A 16093-nucleotide genomic window follows, 5' to 3' on the forward strand; every position below is an offset into this window, starting at 1 on the left:
TATAATGTGTTTTTTTCCAGACCTACTAGGATAGGATTGAACCAGTAAACCTCAGTTACCATTAGTGGTTGGTTAGATTCGAACCCGTGAACCTCTAGCATAGGGTTAGGATTAAATAACCAGAAATGATAGGTTAGATTCGAACCCATAAACCTCTAGCATAGGTTAGGATTGAACCAGTAAACCTCAGTTACCATTAGTTAGATTCGAACCCGTGAACCTCTAGCATAGGGTTAGGATTAAAGAACCAGAAATGATAGGTTAGATTCGAACCCATAAACCTCTAGCATAGGTTAGGATTGAACCAGTAAACCTCAGTTACCATTAGTTAGATTCGAACCCGTGAACCTCTAACATAGGTTAGATTCGAACCCGTGAACCTCTAACATAGGTTAGATTCGAACGAACCTCCATGTTAAAATCAAATCTCCAATACACACCCTGTATATAGGTACAAGGGTATAAGGTGTCATTTACCACCATACCCATAACTACTGTTGTGGCTCATATGGTAACGACTCCAACTACCAACAAAAAGACCGGGGTTCGAAACCCGGTCAGGCCAACACTTTTTATCCACAAAACACCTACTGCACGTGGTCAACTGAGAGTACACCTAGATCATCTGAAGGTCAAATTTTGGCCCAAGCGCTGCCCTGACTACTATCGTGGCCATCGACCAATTTTGCATAACTCCACAATAGATTATGTTTTCTGTGACAATAGATCTTGTTCACTCATTCGGTCTATGTTCATTACTATATCTTAACACGTATGAAATGTCTTTGACGTCTTCATCCACGTCAATACTAGACAGAAAATTACACGGGCCGGGAATTATTCGAAGATTGTGCAATCATATGGAAGCAGCCCCACTACAGTCAATATGATAAATCGTATCCTATTTGATTATGTTATCAAGTGGCGTAGGCCCTAAAAGAAACTTCAAAGTTGCTGGTGAATTCTTTGATTATTCGTTCGTTTCGTATCGTTGATTAATTTACAAGTTAGTAATATTTAGGGTCTTTCACAACTTGTATTTGAAAATGACTCGACGAAACCACAAGTTAATAAGTTGACAATTATGTCGCATTCAATAGACAAGAAGAATTAAATGACTGTCAGCCGTGTTGCGTTTACCATAGGTTCTGGCGCACACCGCTGGGAGCGCTGTGTAGTTACGTAGCGCGTACGCCATAACGACATGGCGCTCCCAGCGGTGTGCGCCATAACCTATGGTAACCACAGCACGGCTGACAGTCTATATTTAATTCTTTTTGTCTATGATATTACACAACCGTAGATAATGATTTATTGGGTTTTCACAGTATGATTCAACTTTGTTCTTATCTCCTCATATGAATCATATCATAACATAGAACGTGTAAACTGCCAAGCCTACAGAGCTTATCGGTGTTTACACGTCATGACGGAGTTTTGTTTTCTCCAAAAATTAACTTAACTTGACTGCACTTTGTCATCAGTCAAGCTTCGGGTTTAATAATGGTTGTTCGGAGTTTCCCTAAGAAGTGGTAGTGGACGATTTTAACGCAAACCTACGTCAGGGTATGTATTATTTTCAGCTCCGATGTAACGACTTAGGTTATGAATGTTTAAGCAATGTTTATGTAAATGTAGTAGTGGCCGATAGATTTAGTTAGTTTTAACCATAGAATATAACTAAATACAGACCGACAGCAGTGCTGCAGTTAGCATAAGTTCTGGCGTCCACAGCTAGGAGTGCCGTGCGCTCCCAGCGGTGGACGCCTTAACTTATGCCAACCGCAGCACTGCTACTGCTGTCGGTCTATAAACAAATATACTCAAAGTTATGGGTTGTATACGTCACGATTTCGAAATTATTTTACGTTGTTCAATAGTTTACGGGAACTCCTTTTCACAAAGTGAGATAATTATTTACGATTATTTCCCACAAACCTTAGTGCCTAACTAGAAGCACGTAGTAAATAGTGAGACATGAATTAATTAATGTTAAGTTACATGATCAAAGAAGAGAGTCGCGTCGGCCAGTCGAATCTTGTTTTTGCATCAGTGCTTTCCAGGCATTTACTATAAAATATATTACACATATTTTTCTTAATCTTTTCATAACCCTTATCACACCTTGACCCTAAACACCCTATGGTTCACTGAGACGGTGGCTAGTACATCACTCGCCAACGGCCATACCACGTTGAATATACCGGTTCTCGTCCGATCACCGAAGTCAAGCAACGTCGGGCGTGGTTAGTACTTGGATGGGTGACCGCTTGGGAACACCACGTGCTGTTGGCATTTTTTTTTTGTATTTTTAACCATATTTCAGAGCGAATGGCTATGATATCCAATTAACGGTCGAGTTCTGTATGATATTTTTCCTACCGCTACATGGAAACATTTGTACATGTTAGTAAATTGCCAATAATGCAAATGATAACAAAAGTGTCATTTTCCCTATCATGTAAGCGTGATGCATGCAACATGCATCAAGAGAGCGCCCAGGGCATTTGATTGTTTGAGAAGGACGGGGACAAAAGAACCCTACGACTGTGCAGCTTCAAGCGTAGAAAGATAATATTACGAGGGTCTTTTATCACAAGTTTTTATTTTGTGTTTGTCTAAGCCATTTCCATTTTTAAGTTTTTTACCTAAGGCCCAAGGGAACGGTCCGATGTAGTAACACTTAGGCCCAGTAACATTTCGGCCAAACTCAAATTTCTTAGAAAAACAGTATCACTTCGTCCCACTCGCTTTTACAGATGATTAAATAAGCTAATGGAGTAACATTTCGGCCCGACGAAAAATTGACAAGGGTTGAGGAACGCAGTTCAGGTAGTAAGAGGTACATGACCTGTATACTTTGCAACCACTCTCTGGTGGAATGTCGCCCAACCGTCACCCCTTGCATCCTGTGACCTCACATGACGGAGAATCGGTGGAATCTTACCTAACCTAACCTAACCTGTCAAATATTTTGTTGGGACGAAGTGTTACTAGTGGGCAGGTAGAGAGTTTGACCGTAGACCACATTTGAGGGTTTCGGGCCGAAATGTTACTGGGCCGAAGTGTTACTTGGGCCGAAGTGTTACGACACGAACGGTCCAAACTCAGGTCATGTTATTGACGACGTATTGATGAGATAATATAAAATTAATCGATATCCCGATGACAAATGGCATCTGGGGCATCTGGTTAGAATCGAACCAGTTGATTTCAGATTTAAGGTGAGCACTATTACCTTTCGGCTACTCTGACAACTAGTCGCATAGTTGGTATCGTAGCTAGTATCTGTTCGGTAACAATTTCAAGCATTTTACACCATTTAACCATAGATTAAACATTTCCCTTTTTAACTCAGTCAGATATGCATATTGTGTTGGCCAATTTCACCGCGTACTACAGGTTGTCGCGTGTCCATTAAGGGCGAAAATCGCGTGCACTTGGCACCACAGTATTGAGTTGTGAAACGTTATCAACAGTTGTTAAATGTAATGAGTTGTAAAGGTTAGGTTTTATCACTGGATAGTAATAAAATCGGCGCAACTAGTAAGAAAATCATTGTGTAGTCCAGTTAAGATTTAATGAAGCTGAGTTATTTATTATTTATTGGATTTCCTCTGAAATAAAGTTTCAGTATTATTGTTTAAAAATGTAGGTAACAAGTTGTACAATTTTTAAATAACATTTAATCGGTATAATGCGTGTTTTGAAATTTACTGAAAGTAAATAAAAATACGGTAAATATATTAAATATGGTAGTGGTGATCGATTTTGACTGGACACTCCAATCATGGTCAGACCCAATAGGCGAAATTATATTACGATGGGAAATGATGGCTTTGGGAAACTCAGTGGCGTATCCAAGGGGGGTTTAGGGGTTTGAACCCCCCTTGACCCCCACACATTTTTTATATTTTTAACAATAAAAATATGTTTTATGTGTCTCTAAATAGACTAAAAATGCGAGTTTGCAGGTATAATTAAACATTTTCCGGGGGGAGAGCCGCCGGACCCCTCCCCTTCCCAGCGGGGTATTCCCCCAGACCCCTCCCATGTGACCACCCCCCGGGTCATCCTGGGTACGCCTATGGGAAACACCAAACTTCTGTGTTATTTTACGAGTATATTTTACTCATAAGCATGTTTTAAGAGCTAGTTACATTATCGCTGTTTCTGTTGCAGGTGGAGTGTACGAGCGTGCGCGAGTGTGTGTGAGTGTGTGTGATGACTAGTGCAGTGTCAGTGTAAGTGTAAGTGTAAGTGATGAGATATGAGGGAGAGCTGCACGTCAAGTACCTGGGCCGTGAGTACGATGTGTCGAGGTTCCGAAAGTTCCACCCAGGGGGCGCCAATACACTGGCGTGGTTCCGTGGAGGCGACATAACCAAACAGCTGATACAGACGCACCACTCGGAGGCGGCGTATAGCCTGCTGGAGGACTACAAGGTGGACGAGACGCTGGAGAACAAAGATGAGGTGAGGATCGTTGTTGTCTATACTCCATACACAAAATTTTGGCGGGAAGAAATCTCTCCCTCCACTTGGTCTTCCTACCAATATAATAATAGCTCAAAGGTGAGGTTTGCCAAAACGTCAATCAACTGCTACATTAGGCAAAGAAAGTGGTGGGGAACTTGACCTTACACCGCCTAAATTTTGTGAAAGGAGGTTTTTTCCCATAATCCGATAATGCTGGTTCGCAAACTCGTTAAAAAAAAGGTATGTTAACACGTTTCTAACAAAAAAATGGAACAACTGACATATAGATATGGATTCAAACGGATGGTGTTTTTGTCTTCCTGGGAACTTCGAAACAGTAAAGTAAATCGGTCCCAGGTCTAAGTCTTATCTGAGACCTACTGTAATCGCAGCTTACTCCCTATGAGAAATAAGTTAGTGAGCAATATTCAGTTAATTGTTGCACTATCTACATACTGTATTTTTGTACATATTTTGTACACTAGTACAGGATAAACTTGGTTGCTTCAAACTTGTTCATACACTTGTCAAACATGTGTGTACTGCGTGTAGCGTCGTCCCCTCCTCAGGCGCTCTTGAACAACTTTTGATGTTTTGTTAGTTTAGTTTGTAAGTTTTGTTAGTTTATCAACAATAACAACCATTTTGTTCTGTTTTCCTTCTTACTGAAGTAATTATTTTTTACAACTACTGTTTGTATCAATACTCTCGCTTTTAGCGACCCAATGTCGTCCTGATTTTCGTCGTCATAGGTGTAGTTTGATTTTGTATTATTGTGGAACTAATTTCGCCCGTTAAATACAGCATTTATGGAAAATTTTTCCGTCAAACTTCATGTCAACTTTGACTCTATATATGTGTGTGTCCGTGAAGACAATAACTTGAGTGGTTTTTGTCCTATTTTGATGAAATTTGATTTAAAGGTGTAAGGCGGGATAAACTTGAATGAGTTTGCGCACCAGGGACCATGGAAAAGAGTTTTACGAGGGGTTTCTGGGGCAAAAATTGGGTTTTCTCATTTGGACCCTCAAAATACAAAATGACCCAATTTTTCTATAGACCTTTTTTTTAAGAGATTAAAAACAAATAACTTAGTACTGTACATCAAAGTGTTTTTGTACGGTTATTAGTAACGGAGAAAATTCAATGGCTGAAGAGGACTAAGTCCTAAAACAGCCTCAGTCCAGTAGGGTTTCAGCTCTCTGGATTGGAACGTCACAAAGAAGAAGAAAATTCAAAAAATTGTAAATTTAAAATTCTTATGTTACTCTTATGGAGAATATTGTAAAATGTTGTAGGTTGCTTGTTTATGGATATATTTTTATCAAACTAAAAAAAATTATCTTATGCTAAACTATTAATATTTTACCAACAAACACATTTTTTTAGTTTCCTTGTAGCAGCAAACCTAGGTACTCGTTCAACCTAATGTTACGGTATTTCAATTTCATTTGAAATCAATTCAGTCAAATGGAAATTTGCTTAGTCAGCAGGTTTGCTGCAGGGGCGGGGGGGTATTTAAAGCCATGCTTCATAGTTTCGTTTTATGCTTCTGGCACTATGTCTTCATATACTTTACTCACTTTTTTTAGGTTTAAGTTACTCTTAGCCAACATCAATTGATGTAAAAACTTATTGTGCACCAACATAATGAAAGTGCACTTTTAATTTGTTGTATCATATTTTCTGCAATTTTAGATGGAAATTTTCATATTAGGCCTATTCATTGTGACCCTTGGTTGGACTATATTGATAAAATAAACTAATTAATTTATCCAACCATAGTTGTTTGTATGACAACTAGTTTCGTTCCTTAGAACTTTGTCGTCAACTAGTCGTACCAACAACTGTGGTTGGATAAAGTAATCATTTTATTTTATCGGAAATGTTCATTTTAAGTTGTTAAAGAGATAACCTTATAACATTGTTTAGCATGATATGAACAAGGTTTATAAATATTTCATACACTGTTACTTGAGTTTACCTAGATTATCTTGATTTCAAGTTAAAAGTTAGACCCCCACTTGAATTAAAGTCTAAGTTTTAACGACCAGCAGAAATACAGTAGTTTGTCAACTCTATCTACTTTAGTGAACAACATTAAACTTGTGTTTCGCCGTAGTGTTAATTAAATTTCAAGTGAGAGCACTTGGCTTTAACTAAATGTACACACTCCTATAATTATTCTTCCGTCTTATTACTATCAGTAATCTTATGTAGATTTAGAAGACCTTAAACATTACTGTATTCAAAAATACTGTTGGGAGTTAAAATGTTATGCTCAGTGTAACTAGACTTTTTGTTTGATCTGTCAAATTTATTAAAACTAACTAGGGTTAGATTTATGTAAACGTCTTATTACAAAATCACCCAAATGATGTTGTTAAGATGAAAAACGTGTATGTTATTGTGTGCTGCAGTATTAAAACAAAAGTGTAACATTCGATCCAAAATATATCTAAACTGGCTTGGTATCTTGTATGAAAGAACATGTTTCTATACAAGTCCTGCTGGTAAATTTCTAATTTCAAAAATATTTACACCACCCAGTTGTGGGGTTTAGCTGGTCTAGCGGATTGAGCATGACACTCACACTTAAAAGTCTGGGTTAGAATCTTTCCAATCACCAATGGGTTTTAGTGTGTGATTAACCCAAGACCTGGTGGTTAAACCATAGATTAAAGGATTAGACATTAATTTTATCTATATTTAAACCTATCTTAAGCAGCATATAAACCTGTTGAGAAAACAAACGAGAACAAATTTCTCTGAATTCTAGAATCCACTGTGCGGCCATGCACACATTTTTATTACTTGGTCTTTTATTTTTTTTTTTTAGATAGTCATAAATGCAAATTTCTCTAGTTGAAAATTAATAATCAACACCATTAATCAAATTTCCCATATAGGGAATAAGCTATTGTAGGTCTCATGGTGAAACTTGGACCCAGGACCGATTTTCTTCTTCATTTTGAAGTCCCTAGATCCCAAGAACACTATCCCTTCAAATTCATATCTTAACATGTGTGTGTGTATTAAACTATTAACATTTACAATAAAAGAAAACGTCTTTACCTTCCCTGTAGCAGCAAACCTAAGTACTAGTAAAGTTAATGTTATTTAAACAGGGATTAAATATAACATTTTAAAGGAGATATTTAAGGGAAAATCCAATAAGCAAATAGAAATCCCCGTAGTCTGCAGGTTTTCTGCGGCGGGGGTATTGAATCGCCTTCCTACTATGCAGTTGTAAACAGTTCACAAAGTCGTTGGAAAGTTTGGATAGGAAAAGTGTAAATGTATTTTCTCCTTTTCGCCCAGTTTATTGGTGCCTTGGGACCCACAATTCTGTGCAACAGAAGGTAAATGTGCCTCGCCGGCCACGTCGTTTATAACTCGCCCAACACCTTGGTCCAGCACTCGCATTGTTGATTGACATATCTGACGAGAGTTTGTAAAAATTGTAACAGACGCTGACAAATGATTTAACATTTTACTTTAAAACACAGTAAATGATAGTAATTATCATGTTTACATCTTAAAATTGCATTAATTTGAGGGGGCTTATTTATTAATAGGTATTACAACTACTGACTTCACATGTAATCGTATACCGAACCTGAAATTCATGAGAAGATATCGTTTATTTGTAGGATGGCCAAGTTTAAATTTGTAGTAATTCCATGAGTACCTACTATAATTGACAAGTAGAAGTTCTACAGCCCAGCTGTCGCCAAATTGTATTAAAAAAGAACAGGGCTCCATGCCCTACTAACAAGAGAGTTTAGGGTTCAGGTTCAACTACAAGCTTTAAGAAAGAACATATTTATTTTCTTTCATTTATTTTTGTTGAATAACTGAGTCAACAGTCTGATGTCGTTGTTTATTTACTGATTTATATTGATAACACTTTTTTACTAAGCCAAAGAACAACTAATGTCAATGTTACTTATGTGTACAGGAGCAGATAGACTGGTCACAGTCCCTAGTCAAGCAGGTGGGAGGTCTGGGTGAGAGGTATCACTCCTGGGTGGTGCGACCTGTGGACCGACGCGCCAGACTGTTCGATGCTGATTGGTTGGAGCAGCTGACCGTCGTGCAGTGGTACGTCATACCGCTGGTGTGGATCCCTGTCTTCTTCCTGCTGCTTTACGTGTCGCACTTACGACTAGTCATCTATGTGGACTCTCCAGGTACGCTTCCGTAGAATTTGTATTAGATTCTTTCAGTGGTATTATTTTAGCTAAAAAGAGGTTGACTCTCTTTTATCCATGCATTCACCAGTTCACACGTACTCAGGCCGGTTTGCATGTGATGCGTTCTGGGCCTGAGAGATGATTGCGTCTCTCAACCTACTTTGTAGAGGAATTTTTACCCTCCTTGCGTCCCCGAACCGACCAAAGCCTCTTTGTGAAAGTGGCCCTGAGTACTTGTATTTACTTCCCTCAAAAGCCTGTGTTGATAATATCAAGCAGCACAAGGGCTGAGCCAGTACAAAAAAAGAAGAATGAGGTCTGAGGTGTACTAAACAATTATTTTACTAGGCACTGGGGCGTTAACCCAAAACATTGTTCACTTCGTTTCACTGTCCTTCGCGCTTTTGACTGAGTTATCACCCACCTGGCTTTATTTTCGGGTTTACAAATAAAAACATGAAGAGACTAACAGAAGTAGAAATAATTGTTGTAGGACCTCTTTTAGAATAAATCACATAAGTATTTTTTCTTTTTTTCTCTTTGATTAACCAACCAAATCTGATGATTAATACGTAGTTCTATCTGGAAACTATTTCGATGATGACCAATTGAAATGTCATTGTACCAGTACATAATCTTTCTGTGTCACTAGATGTGTAATATACGTTTTATCAAAACTAGAGGCAAATGATCACCCAAAATTGCCTTGTTTTACGTAATAGGATGGATATCTGATAAACGATTTAACTTTTGTGACAAGTCTTATATGGTAAATATCATTACCCCAGGACCAGGTTATGTGCCCTTCTTTTAAACAATAATGAAATTAATTATTTTTATGAGATACTTATTCATTATGTGACTGGGTTTTGGTTTGTGTTACCTACTTAAAATTTCCAGCAATTAGACTATTGTTTGATTTCTTAGTTTACAAACTGACAATATAACTAATGGTATCAATAAGACCACTAATCTGTCCCCACCATAAGTTCAAACTATACTTTTTGGAAATGACTCAGAATTTCAGTGAGAAGCTAACAAAATATTTTTGTTTGAAAACACGAGAGTTGGCAAGTAAAAGGGCTTTTAACAAATTGTTGAGTGAATAAGAAAGAGCCCTTGAACTGTAAAGGGGAATATTAAAGTTGACATTTAGTGGGCGTTGTTAGTCGACAAAAGATAGCTGAAACAATCAGCTGACATCTGCAAACATGGCGTCTAGTGTCTCGGTGGGGTAGAAACTCCTCCGCCCCTCCTCTTAACACTAATGGGCCTTAACGGGTTGCTCTGTTTTGTCAATCATTCATATTTTAATTTTTGTAGGTTACTTGGAATTTCTTGAGTACCTATGTTGAAATTTTGTTCAAAATGCTGTGCTTGCACTTTTTTAACCAGTTGCATCAAGATTTATTGAGTGAAAAAATGTGTACCACAGCCTAACAACTTGAAAAAAAAAATCTTTTATCCTTGAACTTGCATATCCACATGTCCCTCAAACAGTGGCAGCAATTAGGGAAGTATAAGTGGGGCATCTGCCCCCAAAATATTAGGGTTATGTGTCAACAAATTAATCTAATGTTCAGAAAATTCATAGTTCAATATACAACTTCATGATTTCTGGGTGCTTTTAGACTCCTCTTTTCATCCCCCCTTGTCATAATTCTAGTGGTCAATTGCCATTGGCCTCAAAGACTAGTGAATAGAACCTATCTAGCAAATAAAGGGGTGAAACGAGTACAAATATGAACTGTGTGTATAAATTGTTGCAACAGGGTGTAAACCCAAAATCATTGCTGACCTTATTCCAAAACCCATGTGGATTATGAGCTACCAATTCACCTAAACTTCATCGAGTTACATTTTATTCTTTAAAATCATAAACCAAAATCTTATCTCATAGTTTCAAACATTTATTTTGCGACATGAAGAGGGGTAACCTAGTTTGAAGACACCCCCCAGTGAGAAACATTTATCAACCTTCTCCCGCCCCTGTGTTTCTAATGCCTGATCTGTCAGCTGTTTGGAGCTAAACACAAACATTACACGATTAAAAATACAGATAAGAATAATAATGATTGATTAATCTAGCTTAGTTTTACAGTATTTCAATAATTATTATTTTAATTATTGTAAAAATTGTTTTCCTTAGAGTTTTTTATTAGTGTTGATGCCAGTGGCATTTTGTATGAATGAATTGAAAATTCTCTTGAGGGGAAGCGTTCCAAACCTTTCCAATTTTTTGTCTGGGATCAAAAGCGTCCCTCTCACACCAAAGTCCAACAAGCTAATCACGAGGCTAGAATCACACCCTTATCAACCTCAAAATTGGTTTTAAGTTTAAGTTACAACCATTATTTACAGAATTTTCTATAAAAGAGTGTCTTCATATGTGGATTGTGATTTGGACCTGTGATGTGTGTTTCAGTGAGAGAGTGTGTGTACCTGAGCGCTGCCGTGGTGGCAGGTTTCCTGATATGGCCAGTGATAGAGTACGCGACACATCGTTGGCTCTTTCATCTCAAACCTCCGGACAACATTCCTATACTTATAGCGATACATTTCTGTCTCCACGGTCTCCACCATAAGGTAAACTAAATGTTGAAATTATACTGTATTTGTGTATTGTAAGCCTGTAAAAAACACACAATATCCTACCAGTCACATTAACTTAGTGGTCGATTTGTAATGGGATCAAAAGTCACGTTTTACTTGAATTCTCTTAAAATGATATTGCTAGTTTACTAACACATTTATTTTATTGTAAATTTCTTTCCATCTAATCTTATTAACACCTTAATGTGATCAAGTTTATAATCTGAATTTGAAGAAAACTTGTCACAAAATAGCATCATGTGGTTAGAATAAATATCAACACTAGTGCAAATGTTGTGAATTCACTAGGATAAAACATTCCCTGACTCATTTCATCCTGTAGTGCTATAAATATCCCAATGCCATCCTAAAGTAAACTCTGAAAGGATTATCCAATTGGATACAGATTTTCAGATGAAATTCATGCAACTGTTAAATGAGATAAATAAAATGTAGGCCTATGGTTATATTTGAAATTTCCTATTCCTTCAATAAAAGAGATTCTAATTGAATATATATTCCCAATGTAAAAGGAATAGAAGGAGTATTGATCAGGATGGTCATCAATCACTACTACACCTCCATTAGTCATTGAGGCTTCCCTCAGATATCCATCACACAACTCTTGCTGTCTGATATACTCAGACTACATGTGACACAAGCAGTATTGACAAGGATAGTCATCAATCACTACACCTCCATTAGTCATTGAGGCTTCCCTCAGATATCCATCACACAACTCTTCCTGTCTGATATACTCAGACTACATGTGAGTTGTGACACAAGCAGTATTGACAAGGATAGTCATCAATCACTACACCTCCATTAGTCATTGAGGCTTCCCTCAGATATCCATCACACAACTCTTGCTGTCTGATATACTCAGACTACATGTGACACAAGCAGTATTGACAAGGATAGTCATCAATCACTACACCTCCATTAGTCATTGAGGCTTCCCTCCGATATCCATCACACAACTCTTACTGTCTGATATACTCAGACTACATGTGAGATGTGACACAAGCAGTATTGACAAGGACAGTCATCAATCACTACACCTCCATTAGTCATTGAGGCTTCCCTCCGATATCCATCACACAACTCTTACTGTCTGATATACTCAGACTACATGTGAGATGTGACACAAGCAGTATTGACAAGGATAGTCATCAATCACTACACCTCCATTAGTCATTGAGGCTTCCCTCAGATATCCATCACACAACTCTTCCTGTCTGATATACTCAGACTACATGTGAGTTGTGACACAAGCAGTATTGACAAGGATAGTCATCAATCACTACACCTCCATTAGTCATTGAGGCTTCCCTCCGATATCCATCACACAACTCTTACTGTCTGATATACTCAGACTACATGTGAGATGTGACACAAGCAGTATTGACAAGGATAGTCATCAATCACTACACCTCCATTAGTCATTGAGGCTTCCCTCAGATATCCATCACACAACTCTTCCTGTCTGATATACTCAGACTACATGTGAGTTGTGACACAAGCAGTATTGACAAGGATAGTCATCAATCACTACACCTCCATTAGTCATTGAGGCTTCCCTCAGATATCCATCACACAACTCTTCCTGTCTGAAATACTCAGACTACATGTGAAATGTGACACAAGCAGTATTGACAAGGATAGTCATCAATCACTACACCTCCATTAGTCATTGAGGCTTCCCTCAGATATCCATCACACAACTCTTGCTGTCTGATATACTCAGACTACATGTGACACAAGCAGTATTGACAAGGATAGTCATCAATCACTACACCTCCATTAGTCATTGAGGCTTCCCTCAGATATCCATCACACAACTCTTACTGTCTGATATACTCAGACTACATGTGAGATGTGACACAAGCAGTATTGACAAGGATAGTCATCAATCACTATACCTCCATTAGTCATTGAGGCTTCCCTCAGATATCCATCACACAACTCTTGCTGTCTGATATAGTCAGACTACATGTGACACAAGCAGTATTGACAAGGATAGTCATCAATCACTACACCTCCATTAGTCATTGAGGCTTCCCTCAGATATCCATCACACAACTCTTGCTGTCTGATATACTCAGACTACATGTGACACAAGCAGTATTGACAAGGATAGTCATCAATCACTACCTCCATTAGTCATTGAGGCTTCCCTCAGATATCCATCACACAACTCTTGCTGTCTGATATACTCAGACTACATGCGACACAAGCAGTATTGACAAGGATAGTCATCAATCACTACACCTCCATTAGTCATTGAGGCTTCCCTCAGATATCCATCACACAACTCTTGCTGTCTGATATACTCAGACTACATGTGACACAAGCAGTATTGACAAGGATAGTCATCAATCACTACACCTCCATTAGTCATTGAGGCTTCCCTCAGATATCCATCATCACACAACTCTTGCTGTGTGATATACTCAGACTACATGTGACACAAGCAGTATTGACAAGGATAGTCATCAATCACTACACCTCCATTAGTCATTGAGGCTTCCCTCAGATATCCATCATCACACAACTCTTGCTGTGTGATATACTCAGACTACATGTGACACAAGCAGTATTGACAAGGATAGTCATCAATCACTACCTCCATTAGTCATTGAGGCTTCCCTCAGATATCCATCACACAACTCTTGCTCTGTCTGATATACTCAGACTACATGTGACACAAGCAGTATTGACAAGGATAGTCATCAATCACTACACCTCCATTAGTCATTGAGGCTTCCCTCAGATATCCATCACACAACTCTTGCTGTCTGATAATCTTAATTAGGTACTGAATCAATACTTCAATACAATGTCAACATATCCTATACTGAATTTTGGTCTTGTTTTAGGTGCCTTTCGATGAGCGGAGGCTGCTGTTTCCCCCGGTGCCGGCTGCTGCACTGGCCTACCTTGTGTACCTTCTGTACAGCGCCATCTTCCCACCCTGGGCAGCAACCTGCGTCGGTGCTGGCACCCTCGCAGGTAACCTAACTCTTTGTTTAACTCAAAATTATTTAATTAATGTAGGCGTTGAAAAGAATTAATGCTGATAACTCCCATAGACGTTACATCATTCACTAATTCATTTCATAAGTGAACCTCTGGCTTTTTGTATTAGTAAATGTTAGAAAATTGATTATTTCTCTGACCTTCTCAAAATTTCTAAAATTATTATTCCAGTATATAAAAAAGGTAACAAAAATCTTCCTAGTAATTATAGTCCTATTTCAATAGCGCAAATCTTTTCCAAAATTTTTGAATGTCTCATGCATAAACAAATTAATGAATATTTTGAAAACAACAATTTATTTCACAATTTAATTCACTATTGTTGTTAATATTTTAAGAGCTGAATTTGACCAGGCACTTATACAGTTATGATTTGACTTTTGCAGGTTATGTAATGTACGACCTTATCCACTACTACCTTCACTACGGGTCTCCCAAAGAAGGCACATACCTGTACTTCATGAAAAGATATCACAATCAACATCACTTCGTTCACCATAATCATGGTAATTAGAACTGCTTAGAAATTGTCTAAACTCTGATTTAAGTTCTGATTAAAAAATAAATTCAAACGTGATGAATAAATGCAGAGGTATTCAGAAACTGTTTAGGTGCTCTTGCACCAAATGAAACATGTACAAAAAAAGCTTGAATAGTTTATTTTGATTTTTTACAACTAGAGTGTGCTATAAACCGTGCAACAAAACTGTGACGTTTCCTAAAGCACTTTCTTAGCTAATTTGTATAAAAATTTTATAATCTATTGTTTAATGACAATCATAATTGACCGAAGTTTGTGTCAATGGAATAGGGATTAAATAGAGTTTTACTGTAACACACCTTTTCCTCCACTGATAGTTATTTCTTTTGTGTTGAGCCACGACTTATTTGAATGGTTATGTTTTAAAGGATTTAATATGTTTTGCATAAATATTAAAGTCACATGTTCCGCAGGTTTTGGCATCAGTAATCACTGGTGGGACAAGGTTTTCAACACGGGATTGTCTCTACGCAAGCTCAAGTACAACATGAAATGGTGACGGCTTGTGTGTCAGATACTCGTCGTATGCTTGCTTTGTTCCAGTGCTGTCGATTATTTATTGTAATATACATCTACGCTATTCACTGCCTTTGTTATTATGTTGTTTTCCTCTTTGTTTCCCCTCAAAGAGCAAATATATTGTATATTGTAATGTAGACGTGTTTTATTCTTGAGCCATTTTAGAAATGTTCTTACCCGGTTAATTCTGGAAGGACTTGATTTTTTTAGCGGATTATTAAGTCTCTAAGTAATTCATATTGTGTTGACATTTTTTTATTTTTTTTCACTGAATAACAGTATAAACAAATTAATAGTGATAATTGGATTGTTGTAAACTTTAAACTTTTGTTTGAAACTTGTGTTGTAAAATCCAGTACTTTACTTTATAGAAAGGTATTTTTGTTCATACCGTACTAAAAAACAGCAGTTTTCAACAGGTGAGTTGCAGGACTGCAGTTGTTCTTTACATTTCTAGGTTCTGGTTCTAAATTTTTTATCCATTGAAGACGGACATCTAAAGTCCATTGAAAAACATTTTGCCAGAACCGTGGTTTCTTATGACATGTTATGGGTCAAAAGATGACTGTGCCCCCGCCCCCCGACCGGATGTGGGAACTTGCGCCCCTAAAAAACCTAAAACCTCCTGCGCCCCAAAAACGGCCCTGCATTTCACCAGCTGACTTCCCAGCAGTTCTGACTAGAGCCGTGCAGCTGATGCTGCTATTTGAATTTAATTGAGCTTATG

The 16093-nt window shown here is 37.8% G+C and overlaps 1 protein-coding gene and 1 non-coding gene across 2 annotated transcripts; both read left to right on the forward strand.

Annotated features, from left to right (window-relative positions):
- Positions 1-2176: 2176 nt before the first annotated feature.
- On the forward strand, positions 2177-2295 carry LOC129005483 (5S ribosomal RNA). Its single transcript, XR_008491829.1, has one exon. It is a non-coding gene; the product is annotated as a 5S ribosomal RNA (ribosomal RNA).
- Positions 2296-4191: 1896 nt separating this feature from the next.
- On the forward strand, positions 4192-15503 carry LOC129005441 (fatty acid 2-hydroxylase-like). Its single transcript, XM_054434328.1, has 6 exons — positions 4192-4476; positions 8441-8672; positions 11101-11261; positions 14147-14279; positions 14693-14812; positions 15261-15503. The coding sequence occupies exons 1-6, from the start codon at positions 4264-4266 to the stop codon at positions 15344-15346; spliced, it is 945 nt and encodes a 314-aa protein (XP_054290303.1). The 5' UTR covers positions 4192-4263; the 3' UTR covers positions 15347-15503.
- The last annotated feature ends 590 nt before the right edge of the window (positions 15504-16093 follow it).

This window comes from Macrosteles quadrilineatus, unplaced genomic scaffold (assembly GCF_028750875.1).
Source record: "Macrosteles quadrilineatus isolate MER2022 unplaced genomic scaffold, UCM_ALF_1.0 Scaffold_21__1_contigs__length_2333173, whole genome shotgun sequence".
Classification (NCBI taxonomy): Eukaryota; Metazoa; Arthropoda; class Insecta; order Hemiptera; family Cicadellidae; genus Macrosteles; species Macrosteles quadrilineatus.